The 14,836-nt window shown below is 34.9% G+C and overlaps 1 protein-coding gene across 1 annotated transcript in view; it reads left to right on the top strand.

Moving 5' to 3' along the window:
* Window positions 1-385: 385 nt before the first annotated feature.
* The window catches only part of VWC2L (von Willebrand factor C domain containing 2 like), a 148,442-nt gene continuing 133,991 nt past the window's right edge, over window positions 386-14,836 (top strand). Inside the window, exon 1 of the mRNA XM_032638289.1 lies at window positions 386-775. Coding sequence (XP_032494180.1) covers window positions 386-775 — 390 coding nt within the window. The remainder of the gene's footprint in view (window positions 776-14,836) is intronic.

Genomic DNA, 14,836 nt, shown 5'->3' with positions numbered 1-14,836 from the left:
GTCTCGGTAAAACCACTTCTTACAATTTAGACAAAGCTAGACCTTTGAAATTCAGAAGGTAAATTTAAGCTGAAGATTCCTAGGCAAAGTAAGTCCATAAAGGACAATTTTAATGCATATATTGCCAAGGATCAACCCTCCAAACTTCATAATAAAGTGTAGATAGTTGCATGAACTTAGTCGATTTGAGGTCTTAGTAGCTTCCAAATAGATCTCAAATAAACATGTTAAGAGCATGGGTTTAAATGAATCTATATTCTCTTTACATATGTCAAATTATTCTTTTTAAATATTTTTCAGCCTGCCCTGCCCCTCTTGTATTCTCATGGAAGGAGCTGAGTATATCTAATATTAGGAGAACATCCAGAATCCTTTGAGGAGGGGGATGGCTCTTCATATTCATGAAGCTTGCATACTTCTGTTGGTCATCCCCAGATTGGTCACCTCTGCTGCCATCAGTCATGAAGACTATCCTGCTGATGAAGGTGACCAGACTTCCAGTAATGACAATCTGATTTTTGATGACTATCGAGGGAAAGGGTGTGTGGATGACAGCGGCTTTGTGTACAAGTTGGGAGAACGATTTTTCCCAGGGCATTCCAACTGTCCATGTGTCTGTGCTCTGGATGGACCTGTTTGTGACCAGCCAGAATGCCCTAAAATTCACCCAAAATGTACTAAAGTGGAACACAATGGATGCTGTCCTGAGTGCAAGGAAGTGAAAAACTCTTGTGAATATCATGGGAAAAATTACAAAATCTTGGAGGAATTTAAGGTATGAGTTACCCTTTTTATTTATTGAATACTAACTTTTTACACCACATACTTAGATTGCTACATTAAAATTACAGTTGGAAAAACACAGTTTTAAATTTCTCTTTGATTTACAAGAATATGACTCCAGTTAGCATAAGTACCAGTGTGGTCAACAAATAGGTAATTGGTTTGTTGATCAGTATCTGTAGGGTTTCACAATAACTTTTTCCTTCAGAAGTATTTGGAGCATGTTGCCATCTTTTATTTTTGCCCTTAAACATTTCCTTGGTGTTATAACAAAATATGTTTTCTGAAGGAAACAACTTTGTTTAAAGGCTATGTGTCCATTTATGTGTTTAAATTTTGTGAGTTTTTGGGTGTGTGTGTGTGTGTGTGGCTTATTAGCCTGTAGTTGGAGCCATTTAATTATAGTCTAGAATTATCTATTTAGTGTATGGAAATGCAAGTGCTACAGAGACACACTTCTGAGCTGTGGTCTTTATATTAAGAATATACATTGGACTTACTTGTTGTAGAGCATGGTCCCCATTCTATTCTCTGCTCATTAGATTGGTTTTTTTTTACTTACAGGACCCCAGAGAGAACTGAATTTTTATCATAGTCCCTTGTAAAAGGTAGTAAAAAAAAAAAAAAAAAAAAAAAAAGACTAATTTTTCAGCCTTTCAGCCTCCGTGGTATTTCTTAGTCTTTCTTTTATGCTTGTGTCATATTTTCAAGTAACTTGGAATTCACTTTTATCTCTTCTTGGAGTCTCTTTTCTCTAATGGCTAGTTTTAATTAGCATTTCCTACAGCCAGGTATGAACCCTTAAGGTATAAATTAATATATCAACACGTCCTCAGATGTAATGGCAGTTTGTGCCTTGGAGTTTCTGTCATACTGATGGCTTGATATAAAGATTTTCATTTCACCTAACCAAGTTCTGTGACAAGGTGCTCAGAATCTTGTAGGCAAAAGAAGATATAGCTAGTTTTCAGTGAGACTGTTTATGTTTGAGAGAAGAAATGTTCAGTTATTAGCACTGACCCAACTTCCTTCTTTACAAGAATCAAATGGTGGAAGAAGTCAATACGTGGAAAAAGGTTTTAACTGATCATGATCAGAGTACTTCCTGTGTATTGGCAATTCATGGCATTTGGTCTATTCCAAGTTATGGGCTCAAACCAGTTCTAATTTACCCAAGGAACCCATTTATTTTAACTAGATTCCTCAGGACATGAGAGAAATTTTAATGATAATTATCATATTCAACTTTCTTACACATAAGTGTTATTCTAGACTTTTTTTTCACATATATGATACTTTGTTGCACAATATTGAGAAGAGGCTTGAGAGTCAAGTAAAATTACCATTACTGACATCAAATAATAGTTGAGTATCATATATGTATTAATGCCTTTCTGGTCTTTAACATCTTGGACACATTTTGATATTAGCTACTTTTACTCTTAGGTTAACAAAAGTAAATGCAAATACTCAACACGTGATTGACTCTAGACGTGGTTCTAGAATCATGTCACTCTCCTCTAACGTGCATATTTATCTAGAGTAGAATGCAAAAGGACATTTTAAGATAGCCTAGCCTAAGCAAAAAGTACCCCAGATAAAATGTGAGATTATTACATATTGATTACCAAATTATATAAAAGAAGAAAAGATACTGACTTTTTTTTAACTTAGCTCACCACTTAAAATGCTATAGTTTTCCCTGTTTTTATTAGATTTTATTTTATTTCAAAGGTAATAATTATTTTACCATGTCAAATAATAAAGACATAGCAAGTTAGTAATTGCTTTACTCCAACTATCTGTCTCTGCTATAGTTAATATTTAATCTGTTGATATGCACAACTTTTCCCCTGACTTTCAATATCATTGATCTTAAATCAATGTGATTTAAGAAAAGAAAACAGATGCCACTTTTTCACAAGGATTTAGTTTTAAGAGCTTTAGAGATCATTAATAAGAATGAAGAACTGAGACCAAGAAAGTTTGTTACCTGTCCAAAATTGTCAAGTTATTTAACCTATTTCTAAATACATGCAAACAAGAAAGCCTATATCAAAGCACTTTGGCTCTAGAGTCAGAAAGACCTGGATTCGTATCCCAAATTCATCACTTAGATGTAAGATTTTGGAAGGAGTCCTTAAACTTTTGGAGCCACAGTAGCTTTTGCTACAAAATGGCCATCATGATCATTACTTCTGATGGGAGGAGATGTTGGAAAGATTTTGTGAGATAATTTATATGAAGTTAGCAGTCTTGTGATGACTGGTACACAACAGATATTGAACAAAAGGTTGTTTCACTCCTTCTAAACTCTAATGTCCAGGGATTTACTCTAAATTCTCCATTCCTCCATGTCTTCACCTACATTTTTATGACGGAAGCTTGATTTTAAAAGTCACTCAAGTGAAAGAATTCCAACACCTTTTTTTAAATGTTCTACTTATCTATGTGAACTATGTACGCCTTAGTAAATATCAGCCATCTGATTCTCTAATTTAGTTTCCTGTCTCTTGTAAGCTGATCTTTAAAGCTGTAAGCAACTTTCACATAATAATCTTAGCATGTTATTAATAAGGTTGTATTACAAGATATTTTTACATGTTATATATTCATCCAACAAGTATTTATTGGGCTTTTTGTTATATAAGATACTGTAGATGTACTGTACATACATTAGAAAGTAAGGTATCTAGAAGGCAAAATCTCCACCCACAAGGAAGGCATGAACAACGTGGAGAGAGAAGTGGGGAAAAGGAAGTCTAAAGTATGTGACTGTGAAGGTCAACACCAAGGGATTGTGGTGCCAGAAGCTTATCAACATGGTGTGAGGTTTGGTCAGACAAACTTTCTTTTTCTTCAGGATGGTCACAGATGACCCTGTTCTTAAAAAATTAAAATTTATCCAGGGAGAAGTTCCAAAGAGGAAACTGCTTGAGCAAAATCAGAGATTGGGATGAATAAAATCTGCAAGGAGAGGAGGGAGACGAGAATAACAGGAAGCTGGATCTTACTAAAATGCCATTATAAGGAGAGAGAGGTAAATTTGCGTAGCATTTTTGGAACGTGGAAAGAGGAACTTGAGTACTGGGCCAAACTATTTAGATTCAGTCTAAAGAATAACAAGGGACAAAATGCAGGTTGTTATACATAGAGATGACCTAGTTAAATATGTTTTTTAAACAAAATGACTTTATAGCCAAGTATATAACTGAGTAGAGATGAAGTGATATTAATGGCTGGGGAGGTGGGACTGTTGCAGAAAACAAAGAATGAGATGACCAGCATGCAAAGAACAGAAACATTCAGGGAAGTCTTGAGGATAAAACTCTAAATTCCCTGGTAGAGTCTAGAGTCTACTCATCAACCTCTCCAAGTATCTCAGACTCTCAGTGACTTCTCTTCCCTGTGTGCTTGCACATGCTGTCCATACTTTTTCACCATTTATACACACCTGTATAAGTCTTACTAGACTGCTTCAGAATTCCATTTAAATCTCATCTCAACTGCAAAGCCCTCTCTGACTGTCCTACTTATGTATCCTGGGCTGCGTCTCACACCATTATAACAAGGACAATAATCATAGCCAGACACCATTAAGGCCGTTATATGTATTATAGCACATTTCATAATAACACTATGAGGTTACACTTTTCTTAGCACTGTTTTACAGACAAGAAAACTGAAGCACCAAAGTGTAAGCAGCTTGCCCAACACCATATCTGAAGTAGAAGAACTAGGATTCAAACCCAGGCATCCTGGCTTCAGAATATAAACTCTTCACCACCTTTACCACCTCTGTCACACTGCAATAATATAAAGTGAAAGGACCTGTCTCTCCCACTGGACAGTGAGCCCTCTGAGGCTAGGGGCGGTGTTTTCTTTTTCCTCCTCTGTTCCCAACCCCAGCCCCATATAAACCACATAACAGGTATTTAATATATTTTGGTGAACAAAATGAGTCAGGTTATAACCGAACACATAGAATAAAAAAAGTTCCTTTAAAATGCCTTAATTTCTGTTTATGTGTTCACCTCCCCATTTTAATTAGAGAAGCATTCAAGCTTCAGGTAAAGAGTGCTCTTGGGACCCCTAAAGATGACACACATTGTTCATATATTTCCATACTGCTTCTACTTTCTACTCCTTCTCCCCTACCCCTTCCTAACCAATATTCATCTTGCATTGCATCTCCATCCCAAGTGTTGTAATGACCATCCAGTGTTTTAGTTGTGTGGTCTCACTCTATACAGTTACAAAGACATACTGAAGTCCCTACTTCAGTCTTTTCTGATCACTAAATTTAAATGTAAATCACTATGTTGTACACCTGAAACTTATAACATTGTACATCAACTATACCTCAGTAAAAAATAAACATTCAATGTGGTTAAAAAAATTGATATACATGTGTCACCTGATGGAGAAAATAATGTTATTTATAAACTTTGGGGTTTTTTCAACACATTGATGCAAGCTTTGAAAATGGATTTCTCTCTACCCTTTTTGAAAACTCTAAATTTTCCAGTGTTCTGGTAATATTGTATTAAGTTAAAGGTCATTGTATAGTAGATTTTCTCATCTTTCTTTTATGTGTACTCAGGCAAAATGACACTGGAACCTACTTTTTGAGAAATAAGAAGTATAAATAATAAATTACAATAGCATTTCCTACAGAAAAACTTGATTGGAAATGTAGGTTCTATCAGCTTTGGCTCTGTGATAACTATCTCATGCTGAGTTTCTTAAATGGAGAAATAATTTCTTATTTTGCTCAGTATTTTTATAACTCTCACTCAGCTAGAATTAGCCATTTTGGATTTTTTTATACTTTAAAACTTGTACCGTTTTAGTTTTATTTCAGACACTGACAGTTGAGCAGGTTTCTGGTTTTTATTTTTAATAGGTTCAGTGTGATTATTTTCTCATTTTGCACATTTTGTAAATATGTTATTGCTTTTTTTTAAAAAAAAAAACATGTTTTCATGCTGTGGTAAGCTGCCCAGTTTTTGCCCTGAATTTTGGATTTAACATTTAAATCTTGAGGAAAGCAGCAAAGAGGACAGAAAATTAATCAGAGTATTCTGCCAAATCATCACACCCATAAAAAATGTTGATGCCAACTAAGGTTTAGAACTGACTCACTCTTCAATGGGTACATTCATAGGAAGACAGGTTTCCCAACTTTCTCATTAATCTATGCCCCCATCATTAATGTCCAATTAACATTAATGGACATTAAATGTAACATTAAATCTGTAAAAGTGAGTAGAAAGGATTTTTGAATTTAGGACTGGGAGGTTTTTTTTTTTTTATGTCTGTTTGTTTTAATACAGAGAAAGAATGGAAAAGTAACACATTCTAGGAACTGATAACCAAATATGTGAAAGAACAGGAAAAAATGGGGGGCTGTAAAGAAATCTCAATTGAAGGGACTAATAGTTAACACTTTGCAGAAATACAGCTTATTGCACCCCACCCACTCATCTGCCATGGTACCAGTTTCTATGAGAGGCACAGAAACTAAGATGTTTGTACTGGACAGAGGGGTACAGAATGTATCTTTCCAGAGGTATGAAGATTGTATGTATGTATGTATTTTAATGCCACCAAATGGAATCAAATGTGTTATGTCCTGCTGAAATATGAGAGGCAAGGCAGTGAAAGTTTCATCCTAACAACTGGAAGGGTTTCTTTTATTTATATTTTTTTATTTTTATTTTTTGACCCTCTGTATTTATTTTAATAACAGAGAAATGGGTGAATTTTAAGAATATGGGTGGGATTTTTAAAGATATTTTTCCCAAGAGAGGATATACAAGTTCTCAACAAATGATTAATGGAACAAACAGGGGCATTTGTAAGATTTCATCCAAAGAAAGTCCTAGAAAACATCATAATTTCATACAACAAAGATAATTGAGGTCTTTGTTGGGAGATTGAAAAGACCAATTCCACAATCACTGACTCTGCAAAATGCAGTTTTTGTTTTGCAGAACATGCTGTAGTTTTTAATACTGAAACTGCCTTTGAGTGAATTCAAGAATGGCTTCTCCTTTCAAGTAGCTACAAAATAACAGAGATTAAGTAACCTTAATCAGTAATGACGGTTGCTCCTCTGAAGCTCAGCCCTCAGCCTGTACAACAAACAAGCTCAAAGTGGATAATTCTCAATGGGGAACATCCATCTCTGTATATAACTAGAGAGCCTCTGCTCAATTTGTATAATGTCTGACCAGTTTCAAAGATTAGAAGTCAATTTTGTTAAAACTTTATAAAGTTCCTCAAACCTTTCTCTTTCTTTTTATATTGTGCTCACTTGACATGTTTTAATTCTACAAAACTACATTAAATCTAGAAAATAGACCAGATTTTTGAAATAATTTTTCAAAAGCTCCGATGAGAACTGGAAATGACCCTCAACACTTTTTTAAATGAGGGATTAGAATTGTAGGAATAAATGGCTTCCAAGTTAACCCCTGAAGGGATGAAATAGTCTGAAAAAGTCACTTGCTTTAAACTTTAAGAGACTTGATGATCAGCTGGCCCTTTGATTAGTTCTATATAGACTCACCCACTGATTTTTATCACTGTCCTTCATATGGCAAGATGCTGCCGTTAATGGTGATAACTGTGTGACAAGCATGACTACAGAGATTTGTGTATGGGCTTCTGTTCCCTGGGCACACCAGGAGATTGGTGTTTGATCTGCGGCCACATCTGGGATTTGTGGAGCTTATCACTGCTAGTGACTACCTCAGACTTGAGGTCAGTCATGAGCTGTGTGTAGGCTTTGCTGTCCATTCCTTACTGACTCTCCAATACCGTGAGAAGATGAACCTGAAAAGAGAGTGACCTGGTAGTCTCCCCTCCAAACTTTAACTCTAATTGTACAAGCTTCTGAATATGTCAGAAATTTGCTATTTTTCATTGTGGTTTTACTCACCAAAACACATAATTAGTCAATGGTGTGATACTAACAAGCATGTTTTTTTTCTCTTATTTCATAAATTAGGTCTACATATTTTGTGCAAATTTTGTGTATTAATCTATATACAGTCTAAATTGAAATTGCTTCATACATGCGTTGTATGTGTATGTGTGTGAAACTTGAGGGAGCTGGGAAATGTTCTTACTTTAAGAAAATCTTTTTCTACTCCTCCTTATTCTCCCTGACAATATTTTTGTTTTGTTTTGTTTTCCTATAGCTTGACTTATATATCAGGCAGTGTGCTTTATGAAGGACAGCACAAGAAAAAACTATTGGTCTATTTTTTCGTTGTATTTTGCCAAGCTTTCGAGGAAGAGCTTGAAACAAATAACTAGAGGCGATTTGAAGTGATCAGTGGGTTTGCTTATCCAGGTGATCTTTCTCAAGCCCTAGTCATTATTAATTGGGGACTGGCTTATTTTAGTCTGTACTTTGGACTATTAATCCACCGATTAGCATCAGTAATCTCAGTCTCACATATCACCAGTGTTGATTTCCTTGCTTCCAGCCTGCCATACAGCACATCACGATAAAGCCATCTTTGCAAGAATTTAATGATGCCACGAAGAGTGAATAAAGTGACAAAAAAATTCATTTATGTCCTGAAAAAGCTTTTAGATATTATTTTATGACTGTATAAATTTGTTTAAAGTGGATACAAATCCACTGAACACAACTGTTAATTTCCTCCCTATTACGTCATGAGACCATGAACAAAACTCAAATAATTTTACTCCTTCTACCTATAGGATGGGCACAATAATGTCATCATATGTTTTATGAAGAATTAACAGTATTGGGAATTAGAACATTGAAGTATTGCATATCAATTCATAGTTAACAATTCTGACTGCTCAAAAGTTTGTGTGTTTTTTTTTTTTAATTAAACATTACTTGGTTGGGATTTTGAAACCACTCTGTTTTAATATTGACCCTTGACTCTGATTGTTATTTCTTGGCATGGGATTGGATGTCTAGTATCTGAGTTTATACAAGTTCTGTTTATAAAAGGCAAGCATTATGGGTTGTTGTTGTTTTTTTAAATCTAAGTCCTTCCTACTCTTAAGAGCTGACAACAGAATTTTGGATATGGAAAAGAACTTTGAACTTATTTTACAGATGGTAAAACAAAGACCAACAGAAACTTAGTAAAAACACCACAATGGCTGGCATAGCTTACTATTTGCAAAGGCAATATAAATATATTTCTTTCCTGTGGTCTTTTATCTACATTTTAAGCCTTCAGGTTTAATGCTCACTTGCATCTTCCTTTCCAATAAATACATTGGATGCAAACATTTATTGCATCCAATTGTCTATAGAAATGTGATATCAGGACCTAGCTCCATGACAACCCAGAGTTACAAGTTGACAAGAACAATAAAATATTGCCATATCTAAAACCTGTCTTTGATACAGATAGAGGAAAATTTGCAAAAGGAGCCTAAGTTTACAAAGGCTCTAATAAAAAGAGGATCCTTTGTCTAAAAATGAAAAATTCTGTAATTAAAGCAAACAATATACACCAAAATAAAATTATATTAAACACTACCTACTTATTTTCACGGAGACTATACTAGGAAGTAACAAAGGAACTAAATTAGCTGCTCTTGCCATATAGTTGATTTTAGGAACTGAGGACCTGTGTTCCTGATTTTTTTCACTCTGCAAACGCCCACCTCTCACTACCTGACAGGAATGGAGTATGAAAAATGGATGGAGTGTACAAAAATCTCTAGTTGCATGGCATTAGAACAAAGGGATATCTCTAAACTGGCATATGATCAGTATCATCTAAGGCAGGAATGCTGCAAAATTTCACATCCCTTGACCTCTCTCTCTTCAATGCCAACTGAAATGATTTAAATTTATATTTTTCTAAAGTTTCCCAGATTATTCTAATGATCAGCTGGAATTTTAGTAAGGATTTTTTATTTTGTTTCATGGTCAAGTAAATTTGAGAAATGATGCGTCCTTTACTATCTCTTGGAAATGTGCAGTGCTTGAATGTATATATTAATATATACTAACAGTGCTTGAACAGTTTTTAAAGCTTTGAGAGTCAGTATGTACACAGCTCAACAGCTAAGAGCTCAACAGTATGGTGAAAACTGTATTTTACAGTAGGTTCTATCACTTACCAGCTAAGTGACCTAGGCACACACTACTTTACCTCTTACGTCTCAGTGCAGACATCTCTAAAATAGAGATAATAGTAAAAACTACTTGGAACACAATAAGGGATTCATAAAAGTTATCTGACATTTTTACTACTATTACTACTTACCTGTATTTAAGTCCAGTATTTCACAGATTTATGTAACAGAATACTTTTTCTCTGAATATCTATTAACATCTTAAAGTTCATAAGCGTTCAATGAAACAGTTTAAGAAGTATTTTGTTGATGACCAAGATCATCCTTTATTCCTTTATCTGACTCCGATGGGCAGTTAATGATAAAAATCTATATATCTCAGCTTATCTTTTATTGCCTGGTCCTTTTTAAAGTTTCCAAAATTGCAGTAAATGTGGTTATTTATGGTAATTTATTAATTTATGTTACATAAAACAATTTAAATGGAAAATGACTTATTCAAAATAATAATGATGATGCCAGTTACATAAAACCAAAAATCTAAAACGGGGATCAGCATACTACAATCCATTAGCCAAATTCAGCTCACCACCTGTTTTTATAAGTACAGTTTTACTGGAAAATAGCAATGCTTACTCATTATGTCTTGTGCATAGTGGCTTTCAGAATGCAGTCCAGCCCTGAGTAGTTGCTCCAGAGATTATATGACCCAAATAGGTCAAAAATATTTACTGTCTGGTTTTCTGTAGAAAAAGTTTGCCAACTTCTGATCTACAATCAAATTCTTCTTCTTCCCTTTCTACTTCCCTCAAATTGTACTTTCATGTGACTTGCATTCTTCAAAGTTACAAATCCTTTGGGTACTGTTAGGTATAGGTTTTACTTCATTTATAGGTGGTCTCGGGGATGTCTTTCCACATGTGTAAATCTTCAAAGGCATCTAAATTTGCCTATTTTAAATGTATTATACATACTTAACAGCAGACACGTTAAGTCTCTTTGCACATTTGTCTCCAAGGAGTACGGCTTTGCTCTTTGCATTGATGTATAATAATTTAATAACTTTCCACTTACTCGGATGGAAACAGATAAGCAAAGATGATAAAAATGTCTTATATTTTGATATGCCATCTGCTCTCCTTTGACAGTGTGACAAGTAGGTATTTTTCATTTAGTGTAATATAATAGATTTATTATATTAATAAATGAAAATATGTATATTGTCTGCTCACTTATTAAGTTCACTAACATCTTTTCAAGTCAACTTATATAATCCATGGTTTGATTCCATTAGATGTCCTAAATGTCTCTGACATGTAGAGAGGTGATAGGTCTTGGGGGGGGTGCACAAAAATGTATGAGACCATCAAGGTACGCCTAGTCTATCAAAATGAATAACACAGGTACCACTAATAGCAGATGGCATGGGCTGATTGCTCTAGGAACTCATATGAAGAAAGAAATAATTCAGTCTGAAGAGCTTAGGAAGATCCTAAGAGTGAGGATTTCAGGGTACTGAAAACATTTTAGACAAAACAGGAAAATTGGCAAAAGTCAATGGAAAGCACGTTCAGAGAAAAGTGAGTTAACCCAAGTGGCCAGAGCAGAGGGTATAGAGCAGATAAAAAGTGAGAGACAAGCGGGAGAAGAGAGTGTGGCACCCGCTCACAATGTGGATGCCAGGTTCAGGAGCTTGGGGCAAAGCTGGACCAAGTGGAAAATTACCAAATGGCTTGAGTCAGGGAAGTGACACAACCAGATTTGTGCCTGAGGGAAATACAAATAATTGTTGACAATTTTATGAAATATTTTGCATCTTTGTTCCTTCACTGAATGATTTAGTTCTGAGACATTTTTATTCCCATTTTATAAACAAGAAGGGAGGCTTCTGACTCTAATTCTAACGCTCCATTACACCTGCCCAGATTCCATGAGTATACTATGGACATTATGAAAGAAATGTGATAGAGATGGCTTATTTTTCATTTGAGTGAGCACATCCTATATTCTGGAATACCTGTTCAATTATCACTCTGAAATATTTCATGTTAAGTCTCATATCTTTCTGACGGAAATGTCGTGCACTGCTAACATGAGGGAAATTCTTTGCCTGCTCCATGTTTTACATGGCTCAATTGGCTTCACTTAAAAAACTCCCATGGCAATAAAGAAGGGTGCATCTAAGGTGCTTACTATTTATTTAAAAAAACAAAAAAAAACAAAAAACCTACATTCTGAATGCAGTAAGGATTGTCCAGGAATATTTTTGCAAATTTAGTTATTGTTTTCATATTAAATTTCTGCATCAGGAAAACACAAATTAAAAGCAACAACAGGGCTTCCCTGGTGGCACAGTGGTTGAGAGTCCGCCTGCCGATGCAGGGGACACGGGTTCGTGCCCCGGTCCAAGAAGATCCCACATGCCGCGGAGCGGCTGGGTCCGTGAGCCATGGCCGCTGAGCCTGCGCGTCCGGAGCCTGTGCTCCGCAACGGGAGAGGCCACAACAGTGAGAGGCCCGCATTAAAAAAAAAAGGGGGCCTTGAAAGTGTTTTTTTGCGGCCTTAGAAATACCACAGTCATTGTAGAAACTCCCAGTGCTTACCAAATGAAGTCCTATTTCTGTATGAGGAGAGGACAGCCCAGCTCCCTGAAATGCCACTTATTTTCACTGTATGTTAAATAGGACAGAGAAAAAATTAAAATTGTTCAGTCTAACTTTAATTTTTTCCCAACATTAAAAATAAAAGTCTGCTAAAATAGTAAACCTTTGACTGCTGAGATTTAGAAAACTTCCTTAGGGAGAAAAAGGACAATCACAGAGAATTTTCCTTTTGTTAATGAGACTCTAGGCCTTTCACATTGAAACTAGAAGATACTTTAATCAGGACTCCAAAAAATGTGAGCTCAAGTTACCCTGTTGCAAATCTGTTTTTGGCAAGACTCTGATGAAAGATTGAAGTTTCATTGCTGTAAATAAGAATCTAATTAACTATCGAAAAAATATTGCCCAATGTCATTCTTAGTGTAAACACAACCTGAGTGCAAACATTGCTACATTTTAGAGATGCAACACAGATTGCCCTCAAAACTAAAATATATATTCTTTACAAATTTAATATCTCAAATAATTCATATTGGAAATGATTATGTGATAATGTAATAAAAATAATTTATGATCAATATACTTTTTGAGAAATACACAGCCACTGAAAATGAACAAAGGGAAATTAAAATTTAAAAAAAAAACCACTGGTCAAGTTGAAAGCTATGATGACAATGACAGTCATTTACCCAATGCTGCATAATGTACAAGCTTCTTCAAATATTACATTATTTCCTTTTTGTCTCATAAGAATCCAATGAGGAAAATTAGAGCTCTCTTAATATTATGTTATTATTAACTCCATCTTACAAATAAGAAACCCCATTGTCAAGTGGGTTTAAATAACCTGTCCAAGGTAATACAACAGTGTTTGATGGCAGGACTTAAGCTCCAAATGTGCCTACTCTACATTATCCAATAGCTGAATTCCATTGGACCATTCAGCCCAGTGGAATTGGGCTGAATTCCATTGGTCTGTAGCACTAACAATTTTTATAAACAGCTACAAAGTTTTGACTGCTTCTGCTTTACTTGCACAAAAGATACACACTAAAGTCAGAAAGTTTAATCAAGAAATTACTCAAGATTTTTTCAATTACAATATTGTAATTTTCAATTACAATATTCTTTCATATTATTGCCCATAAGCCATCCCAATATTTTTTTGTGGAATAAGGTGTAAGCTATGAATTAAGCATCAAATAATGTAGTATAAAATACAGTAGGAAACTGCTGTTTGGACTTAAAATGAAAATATTTTAATATTAGCAATTATAAAGCACTTTATTAATTTTTAATTACTCTCTATTTATAACATGGAAAAGAATATTACTAGTAAATGGAAAACGAAGAAAAGATTTGTTAAGTAATAATCTGATTGGCATTCCCAATACAAATGGATTTTTGTATAGGAGTGCCTATACCTCCCATCCCGCAGACCCTGAAAAGCCGTGAATTCAGTATCATCCATGCAAGGCTAGAAGGCTAGAGTTTATGGCCCTCTCTGTTATCACCTTCGCTCAGTGTTTCCTGTAGAATAGAACTGATCGTATTTGTCTCTTACGTGAACTTTCACATTGTAGAATTCTCACGGTGATGTATTCTCCCCCACCCACACATGACCTTATTTTAATGCTGTTTTAGATGATAGGCTTTTAACGGATATCAACAGTCTGTCCTCACAGTGTCAACAGGAAAGTTTTGAAGTTATGCAGTTGCTCACTTTTCCCTTGTTGCATAAATGGGTAATAAATGGAACATCCTTAGCATGGAGACATACAGGCTGTACTTGAACTATTCAGTTCCTTGTCAAAGACCTTTGTACTAAAAGCAATTGTCAATCCAGAGTATCAGTGAAGAACTAGAGACTGCTGCTTTTCTAGGCTATTTCACAAGTATAGGTGTGATATCAATACTTTATCAAAATCTTTATCTTGAATCTGCTAGCCTTTGTCTACACCTTTGGGTTCTCCTTTGAAGATCTTAGAGGCAACTAAAACATCCTTTATTTTCCTCTTAAATACACACTGATATTTCTTCTTAAGTGTGCATTTGCCTACTTAAAAAAATACATCTGTGATTGCAACTGAAGAGTGGTTTTTGCTTACCTTCTCCTTATCTGTATTTTATTTTTCTCTATGCTGGTCTTCATTTTTCAGAAAAAGCTATATTTTATTGTCATAAAACTCCTTGAAAATACTCAGATTAAAAAAATGGTTCTATATAAAATCAGTTTATCAGAATAGGCAATATATAATTGTAGAGTTGCCTGTCCTTAAAACAAATGCCAAAATATATGTAAATAAATTTTTAGAAGAAAATATTTTAGAGAAAAAAACATTAATATAATGTCATTGTTGTGT

The sequence above is a fragment of the Phocoena sinus genome, chromosome 7 (genome assembly GCF_008692025.1).
Source record: "Phocoena sinus isolate mPhoSin1 chromosome 7, mPhoSin1.pri, whole genome shotgun sequence".
Lineage (NCBI taxonomy): Eukaryota > Metazoa > Chordata > Mammalia > Artiodactyla > Phocoenidae > Phocoena > Phocoena sinus.
This window is presented reverse-complemented; position numbering and strand designations above follow the sequence as displayed.